The 19881-nt window shown below is 41.8% G+C and overlaps 1 protein-coding gene across 1 annotated transcript in view; it reads left to right on the forward strand.

Moving 5' to 3' along the window:
* The window catches only part of SYNPR (synaptoporin), a 311269-nt gene extending 292463 nt beyond the window's left edge, over positions 1-18806 (forward strand). Inside the window, exons 5-6 of the mRNA XM_042977353.1 lie at positions 10477-10668; positions 17161-18806. Of these exons, the coding sequence (XP_042833287.1) occupies positions 10477-10668; positions 17161-17418 (450 nt within the window). The 3' untranslated portion in view covers positions 17419-18806. The remainder of the gene's footprint in view (positions 1-10476; positions 10669-17160) is intronic.
* The last annotated feature ends 1075 nt before the right edge of the window (positions 18807-19881 follow it).

Here is a 19881-nt window from a genome sequence, read left to right on the forward strand (position 1 = left end):
TATTTACTATTCAACATGCTTTGAGAACCACTGAAGGGAGGGATAATCCTAAGGAGATTCTGGACGCAATCAGATCTGTGCAGCTCTCTCCTTGTCCACCTAGACTGGCTGGTGCCAGACAGTTTTGTGTTTGTTTTAAAAACACCAGTTCCTTTTCCTGCAAGGCCATTATCATCATCTGCAATTACATATTCTTCTGGGAATATCTGAGTAAGATCTGTCCTCCAACAGAGTGAATGCTGGGATCATGTCTGCTTTTTTTAATTACTATATTCCGAAGACCTGGCACCTAGTTGGTTCCTACTGGAGATGTGTTGAATAAATAAATTAACCTACCTGATTTATTTGACCATCAGAACCCATTGAATAATACCAATACACTTTTCTGTACCGTTATTCAATTATATACAGAATTTTCCTATCTGTCTCCGTGTGTGTGTGTGTGCGTGTGTGTCTGTGTGTGTGTGTGTAAATTCATTGGGGACTCACTATGTGTCAGGCACTGAGCTAAGTATTTTATTGAATTAGCTCATGCATACTTGACAAAAACCCTTTGAAAATCAATGTCATCATTGTCCCTCTTTACAGATAGGAAAACGGAGGCTTAATAGAGTTCCAGAGCTAGTTAGTAAGAGTCGACATTTGAACCCAAGACTGACTGATTCTAAAGACAATAGACTTAACCATTATGTGATGCTTTCTTTTCTCAAAACCTGTATGTTATGAAATCTACCTCACAAATTGTTGATGAAGATTAAACAGAGTAATATATATGAAGGTCTCAGCGCAGTGCCTGCCTCGAAGTAAGCGCTGAATCTGTAGCAACTTTTACAAGCAGTACTGCTACTATTTGTAGTGAAGAGGAAAGGCAGGGTCAACTGGAAATCAAGTCAGGTTTTAAGGGGTGTTTTTAATATTGATTTACGACAACATTGCAGCAAGCTAGTGAAGACTGCATCCATTCTGAGGTTGTCAAACAGCCAAGAATACCTCCCTCTTGCACAAAGATTATGAAATCAATTGTCTATGACTAAGCTAAAAGGAGGCAGAGGATCTTTTAAAAAGTCTTCTTTTCATAAAAAAAAAAAAAAAAGAAAAAAAAGAAACAGGAGGCCCCAGTTCCAACAATCGATAAAGTTCTCTGAAAAACAAACTAAAAAAGGGAAAGTACCGTACGTCAATCACAATCAAATGTAACTTAAGAAAAAAGAAGAAATGAAATCTTACCTGGATTCTCAAGCAGGAACCAGACTCTTCACACATGAAACAAGATGACTGATTATTACCCAGCCCTTACAACAGAAGATGATCCACTACATCTCTTTTCACAAAATTTTGATTCGTTGACAGTGTGACAATAGTGAATCTTACGGTAATAACATAAAACAATCCAGGTAGTGCAGAGAGAAGGATGCAAACCACCTGAGGACTGCACCCCCTGCCCCGGCCCCGGTCCCTACTCCATTGTCTGAACAATACTTAGCCTCTAGTGGGAAGATAATACATATCGGCCGAGTGACTAGGGAAAAGGAACCAATAAAACAATGGACAAATGAAGAAATAATGGGATTTGGAGTCCAATGGATCTGAGTTTGGTATGCATTTTCTCTACTTACTACTTCTCTGAACACTCCCTTCTTCATCTGTAAAATAAAAAAAATTAAAAAATTAAAAAAATTAAAGAAATAAAAAACAGCTACCTTGCAGGGCTCACCTGAACTGAGGTGAAATATGTAAAGCATTTTAGCATCATGCCTAACACATGTCGGGCCTCCCATTGAAGCTAGTTTGGAATATATAATGAGGTTCACCCCTCCAGCAAGGGACATAGACTTTGGAGCTCGGCAAACCTTGTTTGCAAATGAAGCTTAGCAACGTAATGACCCTGAGAACTCCAGCAACTCAAACTTTCCACACCTTGATTTGCTCATCTGTAGAGTGAGGTCAGTAATAGCTGTCTCAAAGTGTTCTTAGGAGAACTGAAGGAATGATGTATGAGACACACAGTGTCTCATACATAGCAACTGCTCCATAAATGATAGCCATACGTACTAATATTGCAATTTCATCTTTATTATGAGCCAATAAAGTCATGGGCCTCTAAAAGCAATAGAGCACTTTAATAATAGATTAAGAACACAGATTCTGAAGCCAAAGTCCCTGGTTCCAAATTCTGGCTCTGTATCTTTCAAGCTGGATTTAACTAATTTATCCCATCTGGAAAATGGAACTATATACTTCATTCCATTTAACCAGCCACCATCCTGCACATGTTCTGAGAATAGAGGGGTGGAGTCAGATTTTCCCCTACATATGGCCTGAAATGCAGTCCCTGCTGTCCCTGCAAGCCATCTCCTCCCGTGGGCTGCCAATACAGAAGGCCTAAGAGTCTTTGGTCACACTTGTCTGCCCTTAGATCTCCACCAGACCACTGGGGCCACGCACTGGGCTACTGTGTCAGCCCGCTTTTGGGATCCCACAGGCCAGGAGGGACATGGGAGGCATGCTGGCTTTGTAAAAGCTAAGCTGAGAGGGGGTGCCTGGGTGGCTCAGTGAGTTAAGCGTCCAACTCCTGGTTTCAGGGCAGGTCATTGTGAGTTGGAGCCCCGCATTGGGCTCTGTGCTGACAGCTCAAAACTTGAAGCCTGTTTCGGATTGTGTGTCTCCCTCTCTCTCTGCCCCTCCCCTACTCATGCTCTATCTTTCTCTCTCTCAAAAATAAATAAACATTAAAATTAAAAAAGCTAAGTTGAGAGAGGGCTACTAGGATCATCTCAGGCTCAAGTACCACGAGAAATTGTGACATCAGTGATCCAAAACAGGAGAAGAGCATCACTCTCACTTGGCTGTGGATGTGAACGTGCTTTCGTTTGTTAACTGTGGGTTAAAGCTGCACTGTCTAGTAAGGTACCGGCAGCAACATGTGGCTATTGGACCTGAAATGTGGCTGATACAGATTAAGATGTGCTATAGGTATAAAATACACACCAGATTTCAAAGACTTTGTACAAAAAAGTAAAATATTAATCATTTTAGGTATTCGGTTTTATTATATAAATACATATACTGTATTAATATTATTAACCACATGAGTTTCTTTTGCTTTTTTTTTTAAAAAAAATGTCTATTTCTTTAGAGAGAGAGGGAGAGCATGAGCTGGGGAGGGGCAGAGAGAGAAGGAGAGAGAGAGAATCCCCAGCAGGCTCCACACTGTCAGCGCAGAGCCCGATGTGGGTCTTGAACGCATGAACCGTGAGATCATGACCTGAGCCAAAACCAAGTGTCAGATGCTTAACCAATTGAGCCACCCAGGTGCCCCTGCTTTTTGTTTTTAATGTGACTACTAAGAAATTTAAAATTACATATGGGCTTCATATCTCTGTCTCACCTTTTATCTCTGTTAGGTAGCACTCGAGCAGTCTCAGTGTTCCCTTTGCAGGTTGGGGTTATAAGCCTTTGCAAACTTCAGCCGTTCCCTGCCCTGCTTCTGTCATCTGAGCCATGAGTTACTTGCTTTTGTTCTTGAAATTATTTTCTTGGGTCGCCTGGGTGGGTCAGTCAGTTAAGTGCCCAACTTTGGCTCAGGTCATGATCTCGCAGTTCATGGGCTCGAGCCCCGTGTCCAGCTCTGTGTTCAGAGTCTGGAGCCTGCCTCAGATTGTCCCTGTCTCTCTCTGTTCCTCCCCCATTTGTGCTCTGTGTGTGTGTCTCTCTCCAAAATAAACATTAAACACTTGTTTTGAGTTTTTTAAATTATTTTCGTAAACTTAAATACAATGTCTTTTTGAAGAAAACCGTGTACCACTACTGGGTACAAAAACCCAGCATTATTTGACATAATTAGGAGACAAACATAGAAATGAATCAATGGAAAATGAAAAGTACTGTATTCCAGCCAGGTACCATTGCTTGCATGAAGGCTCAGAGCCTGGGCACAATTTTCTTTGATAAATAGGTGTTAAATATCTGTTAAATAAACATTAGTGACAGATTAGTACCCAGCTGAGGCTTTCTTCTTTATGCCTCAGACTGAAAGAGAATTGTGGAGAAAAATCGTGGAGCCCAGTGTTATTTATTGCCATGTCTGAGTTCCCACAATAATGGGTAACTCAGACTTGAGAAAGCATGGGCATGATGGAAAAACCACTCACTAAACATGGAGCTCAATGCCCTGCATTCAAATCTCAGTTACTTGTGATGACTTGAGCACATTGCTTAACTTCCCTGAATCTGTTAAATGGGTATAATCTTCACCTGCTTGCAGTTATTATGAAGATCAAATGATCTTCTTCTACATCATGTTAGAAACCAAAGACACTCTCCAGAAGTCAGAGGTCACTATTATTCATCCTTCAAATGAAACAATGAAATACACCTGTATGAGCGGACAAGAAGTTATTCCATCCAGATACTGCTTAGCTCTTCTCTCTTCCAAGACAAGTCCCAAGCTCTGTTCTGATCTGAGTTTCTATCTTGCTGCTTGGTTCCATGTTTCCTGATTCACAGCTTCATGCTGGGATTCCTGAAAGCTGACTCAGCAAAGCAAATCCATTTACACAGAGGGTGTGGGTGACTCCAACTGCCCCAAGTCTGGTAGAGGCTTTCAGGGTAGGTATCAGCCACAGAATAAATAACAAAATCATCAAAGAGGTGAAACAGATAATAATGCCATTGGAGGTGAAATCCTGAGAATATTTGTTAATAGATAGAAATGAGAGAATTGATATTATGGATATTACCAATATCCAGTGGGGCTACAGTGATTGAGGGAGACAGAGACAGGTTTACCTGGTTCTAAAAGATGAGGTTTTGTCACCAAAGAGGATTCCCTTTTATGCCCCAAAGTGATCTGGGACAAGTGTCTTTAATGTATTAAATGACATTCTAGTATGAAAATGAGTTTGCTTGTAGCAAATGAGGAGAAGTGGGGGCAAGAAAACACACCCAGCAAGCAAAGTGGAAACAAACCACCCAGCCAGCATTAAGCCAGGCTGCTCCCTCTGCTGACGAGGCTGTTTGTGTAGATCACTGAACACACACTTAAAACATCCTGCAGAAACACAACCAGGTAGCCTGTCCGTGTTCTCTCGGTAAAGAGTGTCAATGTTCTCAGTTACAGAGACCAATTTTATAAACCACTTAATGAACCACGGGAAAATCTACTTATCTCCCTCAGCCATAGTTTCTTCATCTGTAATAAAGGCTAATCACATCCTGTGACTACTTTTTGGGCTTTTATGGGGACCACATAGATCCCAAGTGTGCGAGGTTTTTGGAAGCATAAAAGTACTCTAATGGCAGCCTCTCTACTCTAGGAGAATAAAGAACACAAGCAGAGCCAGCAGAAGACATCTTCCAAGGGTTAATATATGCACCATGGTAACCTAGCAGTTAATGTTACAAATCTACCTCTTGAGTTTTTTCCTCTGCACACTCGGTTTCTGTTAGATCTGGGGCAGGAGCATTTGTAAACAACCGGGTTCTTGTCTGCACCATCAGAAGAAAATCCCTGCTCCAGTGCAAGGCATTTACCTCTCCTGATTCAGAAGAGGGTTTCAGTAGACCATTCACATGGGACTAAGTAACCGGACTGAGAAAGTTATTCCATATTCACTTTAACTTCAGGTCTTCTGATTAGGTCATGCTAGTATTTCTTTAATATCCCTCTAACACTTGCTAATCTCCCTTTTAACAAAGATCCTAGGTTCTAAAGCCTTGTGCAAACATTCCCAGCTAGAGGTTAAGGTATTTTGTTTCACTGTGGAGCACTTAGGTTTGCAATCCCCTTCTATCTATGGCAAGTCCTACTGGCTTCGCATTATAGTACACGTATAATTTCCTTCTGAGATAACCTTATTTATGTCAAAAGGGTAATTTGCTTTAAATTAAATATTAAGCAATAACACAAGACTATGTGGATAATATCAAAACTGTTTTTAGGTACTGCCAAAATGACTAAATCTCAGAGAACACCAGCTAAGGTAATTATCTACATAAAATACACCAAAGAGCGTCTTTCCCCCCAACCTTACAGAAAGTTCACGATACACTGCAGTAATCAAGCCAGGCATTAATTATACACAAAGTATTTGACCTGTCTCTGCTTCAGTTTCCTCTTAAGAAAAGCAGGGCTTTTCTAGTATGTATGTCATAAGGTTAATGATGCCCGTAAGTGCTTAGCAGAGTGCCTGGCATGTGGGAAATGCTGGGTAAACACGGGTGACGGCAGCTGTGGTTGTGGCCCCAAAGACGACCTCTAGTTCAGGGGACAGATTCTGATGGATGCCCTGCCCCTCCCCACCATGCTCTGTGCTCAGGACGTGGCTGCATGGATCACATCAGTGGGCTCCCTGCCCTCTGGGCTCCAGCTGGTGTGGCCAATGGGAGCCTTGGCAGGAGAAGCATGGGGTCAGGGATTTGCTCCCACGTTTCCCGCCCTGCAAGTGGCCTCAAACTCGCGCTCAGTGCCGAAGCCAAAAAACAAAAAAGTTCAGGCTAATATATTCTTCACCCAGAATTTTTTACATAACCTCCCCCATATTCACACTTTGCTTAGTTGTGGAAAATCTGGCCCGAGACTACTTTCTGAAGCCCTTTGTTGCAAAACTCTCTATTCTAATGACATTTATTATTTGGTCCAATTATGAATCTTGATGCTGCTGTAGGGACAAATAGAACCATCTGAATTTCTGTCTGGAAGAGCCATTGATATAATCAATCAATGTCTTAATCACATTGCCACATTTTTTTTATTTGATTTAATTATAAAATAAGGCATGTATAAAAATACATAAGCTTATATAAAAGAAAATAAATCATCTCCAATCCTACCACCGACCACTAGGTAAACTCCAATGTTATATACATAAATGTAAATATTTTAACAAAACTGAGAACATTTTGTATATTCCTTCCTTCCTTCCTTCCTTCCTTCCTTCCTTCCTTCCTTCCTTCCTTCCTTCCCTCCCTCCTTCCTTCCCTCCCTCCTTCCTTCTCTCCATCCTTCCCTCCTTCCCTCCTTCCCTCCTTCCTTCCTTACTTCCTTCCCTCCTTCCTTCCCTCCCTCCTTCCCTTCCTCCCTCCTTCCCTCCCTCCCTCCCTCCCTCCATCCTTCCTTCCCTCCCTCCTTCCTTCCCTCCCTCCTTCCTTCCCTCCCTCCTTCCTTCCCTCTCTCCTTCCCTCCCTCCCTCCTTCCCTCCTTCCCTCCTTCCCTCCTTCCTTCCTTCCTTCCCTCCTTCCTTCCTTCCCTCTCTTAATAAATATTGATGGCAACTCTTCTGCCAAGACCCAGTAATAAGCAAGGTAGACAGTTTCTGCCCTCCTGGAACTGACGTCTTACTGGGAAAAAGAGACAAATGAAAAACCACATTTTCACTTCTCCTGACTGTCTTATGAGACAGATACTGTTATTGTCCCATTTTACAGTGAGCTAAACTGAAGTTTCAAATTGTCTAGCAAATTGTCCAAGAACACATAGTAAGTAGCAGGGTCAGTAGTCAGCCCCCGGTCTATCTGATGACAGATTCTGAGCTGTTAACTTGTGTGAGAAATACCTTAATATGATAGGCTGATGCCTCTTTACAAAATGGTACCGCGGTAAAAGTTTGGATGTGCTCCCAAATATAACATATTTACCCTCAAGGACACAGATCCTTGACTTCATTCATGAAGCCTATATATAGAAAATGATTCATTACCATTTCATCATATTTAAATTAACCAGGACTTCCAGTGTAACTTTTGAAATTTTAGTGTACTTGCTTTAAATAAGAAGATCAATATTCCTTAAGGCAGCCATGAGGGGGGTATAGAACAATCAGGCTCACAGGTACCAGAAGCAGATGGCCAGGCTTACATTCCTGGTTCTACCACTTGCTAACTCCAGACTCTGAGCAATTTTACTTAACCCCTTAGGGCCTCAGTTTCCTCAACTATAAAATGGGGGCAGGATTAGCATCTGTTTCACAGTGCTGTTGTCAAAATCAAATGACTTAATTCATGTAAACTTGGAATAGTGCTTCACACATAATACATGCCCCACAAATGTTAGGTATTCTTACTATTATTAAATAAGTCTAAAAGTTTTGATACTATTTTCTCCAATTTCCAAGGGAGAGGTCTTCACATGACTCTGTTCTTGTTTCCCCATCCTCACACCCTTTTCTCAAGTCTATTTTTAATTATGATGAACAGAAATAATGACAGTTCCTGTCTCATAATTGGAAGGGCAGGGTATCTATAGCCCCTAAAAAATATGTAATATCAAGAGAGCAGAGTCCACATCTTGCATTTTTTAAATCCCTCATAAGACATTGCTCAATATCTGGCACATTACTCAAAAATTATTGTTTGAGGGGCACCTGGGTGGCTCAGTCGGTTAAGCATCCAACTTTGACTCAGGTCATGATTCACGGTTTGTGAGTTCGAGCTCTGCGTCGGGCTGTGTGCTGACAGCTCGGAGGCTGGAGCCTGCTTCAGATTCTGTGTCTCCCTCTCTCTCAGCCCCTCCCCTGCTTGTACTCTGTCTCTCTAAAATAAATAAACATTAAAAATTTTAAAAATTGTTTGAATGAAGGCATCCATGAATGAATCAGGTACTAGATTGAACATGAACCTGAATTTGTATTTGACACAATCAACCTGGCTTATTTATTCGTAACCATTTCTCCAGTTTATAATTCAGACTCAAACACTTGAGTCTCTTGATTCCAAATATTCTTATTGATTGCTGTAGATACTGTATTTGTTTGCCTGTTTATACCACCATCTCATTCCAGAAACAACTTAAGATAGCTTACAAGAATATATGAAACTCAAACTGGAATTAATTAAAAATGAGAAGGGAAAGAAAGAATGGGTATATAAAACAAGGCTGGGAATAGGGTTAAAATATCCATGCCATTAAAAACCCTGTGAGCAGGTAACAAATTAGCCCTGAATTTTCTAGAGCCAACATGAAAAGGTCAACTGGTAAGTCATATTATTTGCAACAGCCCCTGGATGAAAAGATAACAGTTTCCGTGAAAATGCAGCCATTCTTAGAAGTGGACAGTCTAGAACATTGTCCACAAAAGCCACACCTAACAAATACCATCCACAACAGCATCCTTACAATGTAAGAGTTTCCCTGGTGTTGATCATGCGATCTTGATGAAAACTCCTTCAGTCATGTCATGAGGGAAAACTAACCAGAGCAAGTGAAATGTACCATGCCCTTGGGTAGGAAGGAGACACGGTGCAAGTTTTGTACTTGACAGGCTTATCATTTAGACTAAAACAGAAACCTTTCTCTTGGTATAGCAAATGTACGCTTCCTTTCCAGGTCAGGGTCTTTAGTATACTAGGTAAGCAGTATGAAATATTTTTATGTTAGTCAAATGTAAATACAGTAAATCTGAAAGACTGTCCTATACTAGAACATGGTCTGCTTAAGACATGGACAGTGACTCTGACTCCCCACCTGCTCTGAGTCATGAGGAGGATTTGAGAAGCATCCCCATCATCAGAAGCTTGGTATTGTTTCCTTAAACATTTAAACATCATCTTACATCATAGAGATATTGTTTCATATGGAAAAAGAAGCCTCTTTCCCCTGTATTCATAGCAGATGGTTTTGTAAGTCAGATCTGGATTTGAATTCTGGCTCTCCCCCTTTCTATATTGTTACCTTATATCTCTGGGCCTTGATTTCCTCATCTTTAAAATGAGTATTAATGGAGGGGGGAGGGGGGAAAAATAAATGGGTGATGGGCATTGAGGAGGGCACTTGTTGGGATGTCATATGTAAGCGATGAATCACGAGAAATGGGTATTAAAAACACTGTCTAACATGGCATTTGTAAGGATAATTTTACATAAATCCTCTTGCCCGTAAAAAGCAGTCAAAACATTACGGCTATTTATTGCCTCCACTGAACACAGTCTCAAGCATACACTGGATGGCACGTAGATTTGTTCACTGAAAAACATGAATGAGTGAATAAATGAATATTGCTATCTAGGAGTCTTTAACAATCAGCAAATCTCTGTGTTTGCAGCCATCCTAACACGGCGGTTACAATCATAGGCCTAGAGGTTTAGTTGCCCGGATGTGAGTGCTGATGCCATCGCTGATTATTTGTGGGTACCTCAGGCAAGCTGTCTGACCATTCCCTGTCCCAGTTTTGTCATCCGCAAATGGGATAATGATAGGAACTTCCTCACAGGGGTGTTTTAGGAACAATTAGATGAGGGTTATAAGCACTTAGCATCATTCCTGGAACAGTTCAAGCATTCAATAAATATTACTATTATTTATTTTAGACAAATATAAATATAATATCACAAAACTTTCTTTTATCTGTTTTTCAACTTCCTGGTTCCATAGCTGTGGGATCTTGGAATTTCCCAAAAAGCAAGCCAAATAGTTGTATAAAGTAATCAATTTGTTTCTAGAATTCACATTTCTCTTCCTGTTTTATCTTTCTGTTTCTATAGGACTTCATCGTCACTGTAGTCTTTTCGTTTTTGTGGTTGGTGGGTTCATCAGCTTGGGCGAAAGGACTGTCTGATGTCAAGGTCGCGACGGATCCTAAGGAAGTATTGTTACTGATGTCAGCTTGCAAACAGCCGTCCAACAAATGCATGGCTGTCCACAGCCCTGTAATGTCCAGCTTAAACACTTCCGTGGTATGTTTTCATCTATGCTTTACCTCCCAAACCTTTGTTTGCCACCCAAATGAATAGGAAAAATATCTCAGAGGTCACCTTGGAGATTTCTGCCTCCAAAATGAGGCCAGTCTAAAAGGCGGTATTTCACTCCGTGTGCAAGATGATCCTCTGGCCTTCAAGTCTTCTATTGTCAGAACCCATAGGCTTTAATGCTGCCAATTACGGAGTCTTAATAAGAACGCAGCAGGTATTGGCAGCTGCTGCTTGGATGACAGTCAAGTCAAAATTCTAAGCCAGAAGCAGATATAAAATTTGAACTTTAAGTCTGACGCCTGCCAGAAGTAAAAGGAATATTTGATGGCAGAGAGGTTTCCTGGGAAGAAAACATTGTTCAAGCCACACATAGCTAGAATACATCCAGTTGATTGTCTGGAGGAAAAACACTCAGACCTGATAGAATACAGGAAAGCTGCACAGTAGAAAAAATACTTAGAACAATTAAGGTAATTTTTTTTTTTTTAATTTTTTTTTTCAACATTTTTTATTTTTTTATTTTTGGGACAGAGAGAGACAGAGCATGAACGGGGGAGGGGCAGAGAGAGAGGGAGACACAGAATCGGAAACAGGCTCCAGGCTCCGAGCCATCAGCCCAGAGCCTGACGCGGGGCTCGAACTCACGGACCGCGAGATCGTGACCTGGCTGAAGTCGGACGCTTAACCGACTGCGCCACCCAGGCGCCCCCTTTTTTTTTTTTTTATCTTCTCCATGTTCCCGGTTTAATTGCCTGGTAACTTTGGAAAAGCTGAACTATATGAGTTGAACAAAGTCGAATATTTTCAAATGTATAGCTCTCACAGGAAGACAGACAATCTGACAGAGAGCAGGGCAACTAAATTGGATTCTTGTGTTAGTTTAAAGAAAGAAACTGCGTGTAAGAAAGACAGAAACTATAATGGCAGCAAAGAGTAGTAGTTACTGAAGACTAGAGAACCTGACAGTATTTGCTGAAAGAAAAACATTCTTGAGCAGCCCCTAAAAATAATTATCTTTGCTTCAAGGTTAACTTATGTTTCTACAGCTTTCTGAAATTTAATCTGAGCAGGCATTTAAGTAGGGGACAGGGTTACCAGGTGCTCCCTGATGCTTTGACTGTGAATCCTGCCTTGCTAAGAGAGTAAACATGGAAAGAAAGTATGTAGGAGGTCCTCGCCGTCATTTTTGCTCATTGCCAGACACACCCGCAGATAAACACTTGAATACTTGGAGGCGTGTGTTGAAATAGACTCTCCTGCTTCCGTAGCGTGTTTCTAGGCAGGGCGGAATGAATGTTATTATAATCTTGATCTCAAAACCTAAGAGAACAACAAGAGAAAATCATCCAGTACGTTTGTTGGTTTAATAATCAATCTAATACATTATGACGTCCTACAGAGTCTATTTAATTCTACCTTTGCTGTCTCTAGTAAGTTTTAGACTAGGCGATGGGAATTTTGAATGAGAAACCATGTGACGTGTCTCCTAAAATCAAAAAGAGGTATTTGCCTTTCTCTACCTGACTGATGTCACGTAGCATAACCCCCTGCAGGCCCATCCATGTTGTGTGTCAACTATACTCAGATTAAAAAAAAAAAAATCCACAAAATTAGACACATAGGTACATATATAATTTTAAATAAAATATGGAATTAAAAAAATTTTTTTAAATCAAAAAGAGAAATGGATGGAAACCAGACAGCATGTCATGGGAGAAAGGACAGGTTTGCTGCTGTTACTGTTACGGATATACATCAGTTAAAGGTCCTCCAGTTCCTGTGACAGAAAATTCACTTCAAACTGGCCAAAGCAAAATAATCCACCTATCCCTAAATTCCATTCTCTGGACCCCACTTAGGGACATTCAACGTCCGTATGTGCTGGAGTGTTTGGGTTGCAAGTAACAGAAACTGACTCTGACTAACCTCATCAGGAAAAAAAAAAATCTTTGGAAGGATATTAAGTAGCTCAGAAAACTGATGAAATCTGATGAAACAGACTGTTAAAAAAGCAGCATCTAGAGCAGGACCAAGGTTCTCAATGTCAGATCCCAAAGAATGTTGTATCTGACTTGCATTACTCTGCTCCTGATTTAAAGTTCCACCACAGAGCTCAAGCCACTTGACTGCATCGGGGTTTACAAGGGAAACAAAATTTCTATTAGCAAAAGCAGAGGGAAAGAATGTTAATCTGCCAGAACACAGCAATTTTTTTTTCATTACAAACTCGTTTGGCTTCAAATCCTATTGAGCTAGCTTTTCACAAGAGGTAAAAGTAATTGGAAAAATACTAGCACTGTAAGGGCAGAACCCAGGACCAGGAATTATCAGGAAGCTGGACAGTTTACATTCTTCATCTCTCATCTCTCTCTTTCTGAATGCCTGTGACATTATTGTCTCTTTTCGGATGCATTTGTCTTTCTTTTTCCTGTTGTCTCAAGAGAAGATAGCCACCCCCCAGTTTCTGAGATTATATTTCTTCTTAAAGAAACATCTTGGGCTGAACTAAAATCACTCAGGTCTAATCCCAAATTCCGGGCAGAGAGCATCTCATTAGCTCCTCTTGGGCCACATGTCCACCTTGGCTCAGGGTTTGCGGAATCCTGCAGAAGAAATATGGCTCACAGAACCAAACCACCTTGCCTACTAAGCAAGTGTAGGCTTTGGAGAAGGAGTCAGACACACCCATAGGAGTGACCTCTACAAGTAAGTGGTTCAACAATAGCAATGATATTTCTACCTGGGTAAAAAATTTACTTTCTCCAAAGCATCTTGGCATCTATGATTTCACACCAACACAAATAGGCAGGGGAGCTATCCAGACATTACAAATGCAGGTAGGTGCCGTGAAAGGATTTGCTCGCGGCTTCTCAAGTAGTGACGGCAATGCCAGAGTAGAGCCAAATTCTGTTAATGCTGCTGCCACTCGAAATGGTTCAGGGCACAGTTGTGGTGTCCGTCTGCCTGGGTTTGAATCCTGGCCCCATTGACTGCTCTTGGACAAATGCACTAAGGTCCCTAAACCTTAGTTTCATTATCTGTAAAATGGGGCTCTTATCAAACAGACCTCACAAGACCATTGATTCAATGATATAATATGTTATAAGTCCTCTCAGCATAGTGCCCAGCATATGGCAGGTGTTCAATAAGTGTCGACCGAAAAGCTGCCTCGTAAATGCATTCATTTTCCTAAATGTCATATAGTGGTTAGAGCCCAACGAAGAGGGTAGGAGGAAAGAACGTGTTTTTCTCTCTCAACTTCTCTTTCCAAGGTTCTCTGAGCCTAACTATCCTATTCACAATTTCTACTTCTGCTTCTCCAGCTTCATTATAGGCAATCTTGACACGTCTTCTTGGCCAATCTAGATTTCACCTCCTCATTCTTCCTCCTGCTACGCACGGTGGCTTGCAGTCTCTCCTTCTGTTGCCTCCACATCTGAGCTTGAATCAAAATCCTTACTCTAACTTCAGCTGCAACAAAATGGCAAGAAAAGATTCAAGGGCCCACGTGCCAGCCAGGAGTCTGCAATACCTGTGTGATGACAGCGGGATAAGACGTGCCTGCTTCTGAAACATGCCCATGGGGATGCCTTGTTTGTGTACTCACTTTTAAGTTGCATGCCCCTGATTGCTAGGTTCTTCTTGAGCATCCCTTTTCTAGAAGCAAAGTAGCAGCCAGCAAAAGGGAGAAACCGAGCAAGGGGAAACATAAAATTAGAGCTCTGGGCAGAGCCATCTCTTGATATCTGAGAAGATTCCTTGATAATCTTTTCTACTCCTACATTGACATACACTCACAAAGATACCGTTTAATCAAGATCTCCTCTTGGTGGAAAATATCCCAGCTATTGTACACATTGATAAAAGGTCCTGCATGTGAATTAGAGTTTTGTCCGTGATTACCAAATTCATTTTGGTCACACAACTATTATACTGGGAGTACCTTCATTATGTCTTGTATCTCCCATCAGCAAGGAGCCTGGAGCATGGCATAAGATAATGTTAAGTAAGTATCAGCTAACATTAAAGGAAGAAGAGAGAGTGGAAGAAGAGAGAAGGAAGAAGGGGGGTTGGCCGGGATAAACCAGTCTTAGATCAGGCGAGGGCCTACAGAGACTGCTCTGGCTGCCGACATCCCTCAAGAGTATGGCCTTGCCATCAAAGTCCCATTTCAGTTTATGCTGCAGCAAAAGGGCCAAGCGAATACAGTTCATGGAAATATTTGAGAAAGTATTCAGAACACTGCTTACCAGGCAGGAAGCATCTTCGAATGTGTCTAGCACCGTCTAGCTGCATTGTACACATTCTCTTGAGTCCTCACACTGTCACCCGAGGAACGAATAGCCTTCATTCCACATTAGGAAATCAAAATAATAAGTTGAGGTCCAGAGGCTAACTGCCTTGTCCAAGGTCACGGAGCAGGAAAGTGCAGTTGAAGCCAGTGTGATTTCAAAACCCACAGGATGAGTCCAAAGGTGACATTCAGGTAATGTGTCCTGATCCACCTGCTGCTAAAATTCTGAAATACTTTGGTAAATAGCCCCTGCTCCAGGTCCCCAAGGCGCCTCATCTTGACTTCACTGGCCCCCCCACCCCCACCTGCAGGGCACTTGGGACCCCCCCTACCATCCAGCAACTGAGGATAGATGCTGGCCCAGCACCCTATAATCCAGAGCTGTGGCGGTGGCCCAAGTCCAATTTGAATGGTGATTGTTGAGCTGGAGTGGTTATTAAATATGTTTTAATGCCATCACAGCTTTATCTCATGCTGTTGTCTATCTCCGGTAGGGGGCTGTTACAACTGACTGCTTCTGGTTAATTCCCAGGTCAACCAGTGTGCCCTGGGAAAGGTGGCAGAACAGCTGTTCTCTTCGAGGCTCTGGCACGAGCGAACAGCTCTGCTTCCATCAGACAGGCAGGGTCTGGGGAGGCTACACCTGGTCGTCTGACTCGCCAACAACACCCTTTTGGAGAGTAAGAGGAATCTCCGTAGGAAAGCCTCACATCCAGTTCTTGGGAGAATACCTCATACCTCTCTGAAGCCCGTATTGCATTGAGAGTCTGGTTTCAACATTCATTTCTGGATGTGAGAGGCACAGAAAGTACAACTCTTCGAAGTCATAACCTCTGTGTACCCTCTCATTCATGTGCTGATCTGCACACCACCTGCACGATTGCTTATGCCATACTTTTTAAGTTGACTCATTTTTTTTATATCATTACAAAAACTGGAAGAGTAGTCTCTCTAGCCATGAAGTGAAGGTAACCTTATAAATTAATGCGCTATTATTAAAATCAAAGTTCTCAACTCTGTAGCCCCTGAAGACTTCTTACAGACAATGAGGAACACCTCACTTGGGGAGACAATAAGCTTAAGTAGGGGCTCAGACCATGGAGTCAGACAGAACAGGGCTTGACCCTCGTCTACTACTTACCAAGTCATGTGACCTGGAACAAGATTCTTATCCTGGACCTCAGTTTCCACATCTTTAATACAGGTATAATAATACCTTCTTCTCAGACAGAATGAATGGATTGCCCTTTCCACAGTGCCTAACGTGTAGTAAGCATTCAGTAAAAGTCAGATATTCTATGGCTAAAATTGACAACCCAGCAACAACAGATGTTGGCAAGGATGCAGAGAAGGAGGATCTCTTCTGCACTGCTGGTGGGAATGCAAACTGGTGCCGCCACTCTGGAAAACAGTATGGAGGTTCCTCAAAAAATTAAAAATAGAACTAGCCTATGACCCAGCAATTGCACTACTAGGTATTTATCCAAGGGATACAGGTGTGCTGTTTTGAAGGGGCATATGTACCCCAATGTTTACAGCAGAGCTATCTACAATAGCCAAAGTATGGAAAGAGCCCAATGTCCATCGATGGATCAATGGATAAGAAGATGGGGCATATATATATAATGGAGTATTACTCGGAAATCAAAAAGAATGAAATCTTGCCATTTGCAACTACGTGGATGGAACCAGAGGGTATTATGCTAAACGAAATTAGAGAAAGTCAAATATCATATGACTTCACTCATAGGAGGAATTTAAGATACAAAACAGATGAACATAAGGAAAGGGGAGCAAAAATGTTAAAACAAGGAGGGAGACAAAACATAAGAGACTCTTAAATATAGAGAACAAACTGAGGGTTGTGGGAGGGGGATGGGCTTCATGGGTAAGGGGCATTAGGAAGACACTTGCTGGGATGAGCATTGGGTGTTACACATAGGGAATGAATCACTGGATTCTACTTATGAAATCATTGCACTATATACTAACTAACTTGGATGCAAATAAATAAATAAATAAATGTTAAATATTCTAAATGAAACAGCGGTTCCAAATGAAAAATTGAAAGAGATCTCAATGTTGAATAAAAAGTAGCCGTATGTATTCTGAAGGATTTTCTGAAATTGAGATTTTTCTTGTGTTTCCATCTATCAACTCATTTGCTCTGATTCTCCTTTCAGGTCTTTGGGTTCTTGAACTTTATCCTCTGGGCTGGAAACATCTGGTTTGTTTTCAAGGAGACCGGCTGGCATTCCTCGGGACAGAGATATCTTTCAGACCCAATGGAAAAGCACTCGAGTAGCTATAACCAAGGCGGGTACAACCAAGACAGCTATGGGTCAAGCGGCGGGTATAGCCAGCAGGCGAGTATGGGGCCATCCTCAGATGAGTTTGGCCAACAGTCCAGTGGCCCCGCTTCTTTTACCAATCAGATTTAACAGGTAGTCTTTGCATTCTTCTGGCGATAGCCTCACCACCTTCCATTTTAGTTGCAGAAGAGTTTTTTAAGAGTTTCAATCAATTATTAATGCAGAGGGTGTTGAATGTAAATCAGAGATCTGTAGTCCTCATTAAGGCAGAAAGGCCTGGGTCGTGATAAATGGTACTTAGAGAGGAGACGACATGAGGAGATACATTATTCATCATAGATGCCTAATTGGAGAGTACCTTATTACATACACAGATACTTGTATGGTCGTTTTGTAAGTGTGTGGAGATAATGAAAGCATTTGGAAGCTTACTGTCTCTAGTATGTAATGTGCATAAAGTAAATTCTATACCCCTGAGTTTTCCTATGCGTTTTGATGCGAAAGAGGTTTTAATGATTTCTATAAGACAATTTGGTGTATCACACATGCATGTTTTATTGTGTTTAGTTGCAGACATTGTAGGACTGTGAGTCTCTTAAGTATTTGTTTCAGATAGTTGCTCTGTATTTTTTTTTTTTTACTTAATGAATCAGTGCTCATAAGGTTTAGTGCATGAATATGCGTTTTCTCACAAAATGAACATTTGAAGTGTATTTATGAAAATTTTCCAGTTTGCACCATGAATTTGTTACATGGACGTTTAAAGAAATATATTCATTACTTTGTATACTTGCAAATCTGTCTCTTTGGCTTTACCCAATTCTGACTGCACCGTAACTAAGGTTTGGGATTTTTTTTCCCTATTAGTCAATATTCAGTGTTATATATGGTAACTGCCCAATACTTATTCTATCTACTTAGCTAAGTATTTACATTCTCGTAACTTTCTATGATGTTTTGTGGCTCTTATCCTATGGACCATAAACAATAGGCCCAATAACCGTTTGTGTTTATGGAGTGCTGTTTTCTTAGAGTAATACAGATGCAGATATCAGATACCATAGTCGAGAAGCTTTTGTGCTAATGTATTAATTTATAAAGGATGTTCTGTAGAACCTATACGAGCAGCCAAACTTTTAAATCCTATTTATTTGTAAAGCTAATATGTTCCTTGATCCAATTATTAGAAATTCTCAAGTCACAGCTTAACTTACCAATTACTAATTCCGATTTGAATCATAAATTAGAAATGACTTCCATGAGCAACTCTGATCCCAGAGACGGTTCTCATGAAATATTCCTCAGAATTTTTTCATTATCAAGAAAACGCCAGTCTTCCCTTCTTTGTTTTGACTCAATTGGAACATCAAGGCCTAACAGCGAGGGCAAACTGTGCATCCGTATTTCCAGATAAAAGTTGTTATCGATGTATAAACTCTGTGTGATCTGTGATGTTGGAAGCATTTTAGCACAAACCAGCTGTGGTTCTTAGATGATATCTGTAACCGGTTTCTGGACCCTGTTGGATAAATACTGTATTGTGATATCTATTTGACCTTAATAAAGTTATTGCTTACAGTGCTGGCTGGAGAGAGCAGAATTACAATAGAATCTGGTTAGCTTTAACAATGGAAGAATAAGTTATAAATGCACGGTGTTTCCACGCTCTCCCCATGCCCTTGTTTCCAAGCCTAAGGCTGCTCATTCATTGATTCTCTCATTTTAGGACGCCATCTGCACCCACTGCTATGCAAGGCACTGGGGCTATGGGAGCGAGATAAAACAGAAACGTGCCTCACCTTGAGAAGCTCACACTCTAGGAGGAGAGACAGACATTAAAATAAGCACAAGCCACTTAGGCTGTGTGCAGCAAAGAGAGGCAGAGGATTCCACGAGAACATTTATCAGAGGGGCTTGAGCTGGTTAGAGGGAGGTCAAAGGTGCTTCAGACCTGAGGACTGCACCAGGTTTCCCAGGGACTGAATGGGAGGGAGAGAATCCCAGGCAGAGAGCAGCCTTATAAAGCTCAGATGGTGGGAGGCAGGATGGATACGTCTGGTTGCCAGAGTGCAATGAGTGAGGAGGCCTCTCTGAGTCGAGGGCTGCTGGTGCCCTGCTAGGCGGCCGTGATTGGGATTTCTGTCCTTATCCCCAAGAGCCTAAGGGAGCTCACTAGTGGATTTTAAGCACAGGAGGGACGCGATGAGATCAGCATTTTGGAAAGATCTCCGTGGCTGCAGGGTAAAGTGTAGACTGAAGGACAGCCTGGGCGGAGGAGGTGGCCTTGACTGCTAACATCTACATGGCAGCGGGCTGGGCTTGGGACGGTGAGGGGCAGGGGGAGGGGGGACCTGGCGCGAGGCACCCCATTCACCTCTCATTTCCCGGGACACGGCTGGATGTGACCGCTTCCTTCAGCGCTCTCCAGGAGGAGAGAGTGGCCTCTGCTTCATATACCGTTGTGAACTCTCTGATGTGGAGAAACTCGCATAACCGGCACTTCTCTTCACCGGCCTTAGCAGCTCCGGAGGGCCCTGGGGCCCTGATCCATGGAACGCACTGCCTGTCCTGGTGGAGATAGAGACGAGCTTC

This window comes from Panthera tigris, chromosome A2 (genome assembly GCF_018350195.1).
Source record: "Panthera tigris isolate Pti1 chromosome A2, P.tigris_Pti1_mat1.1, whole genome shotgun sequence".
Lineage (NCBI taxonomy): Eukaryota > Metazoa > Chordata > Mammalia > Carnivora > Felidae > Panthera > Panthera tigris.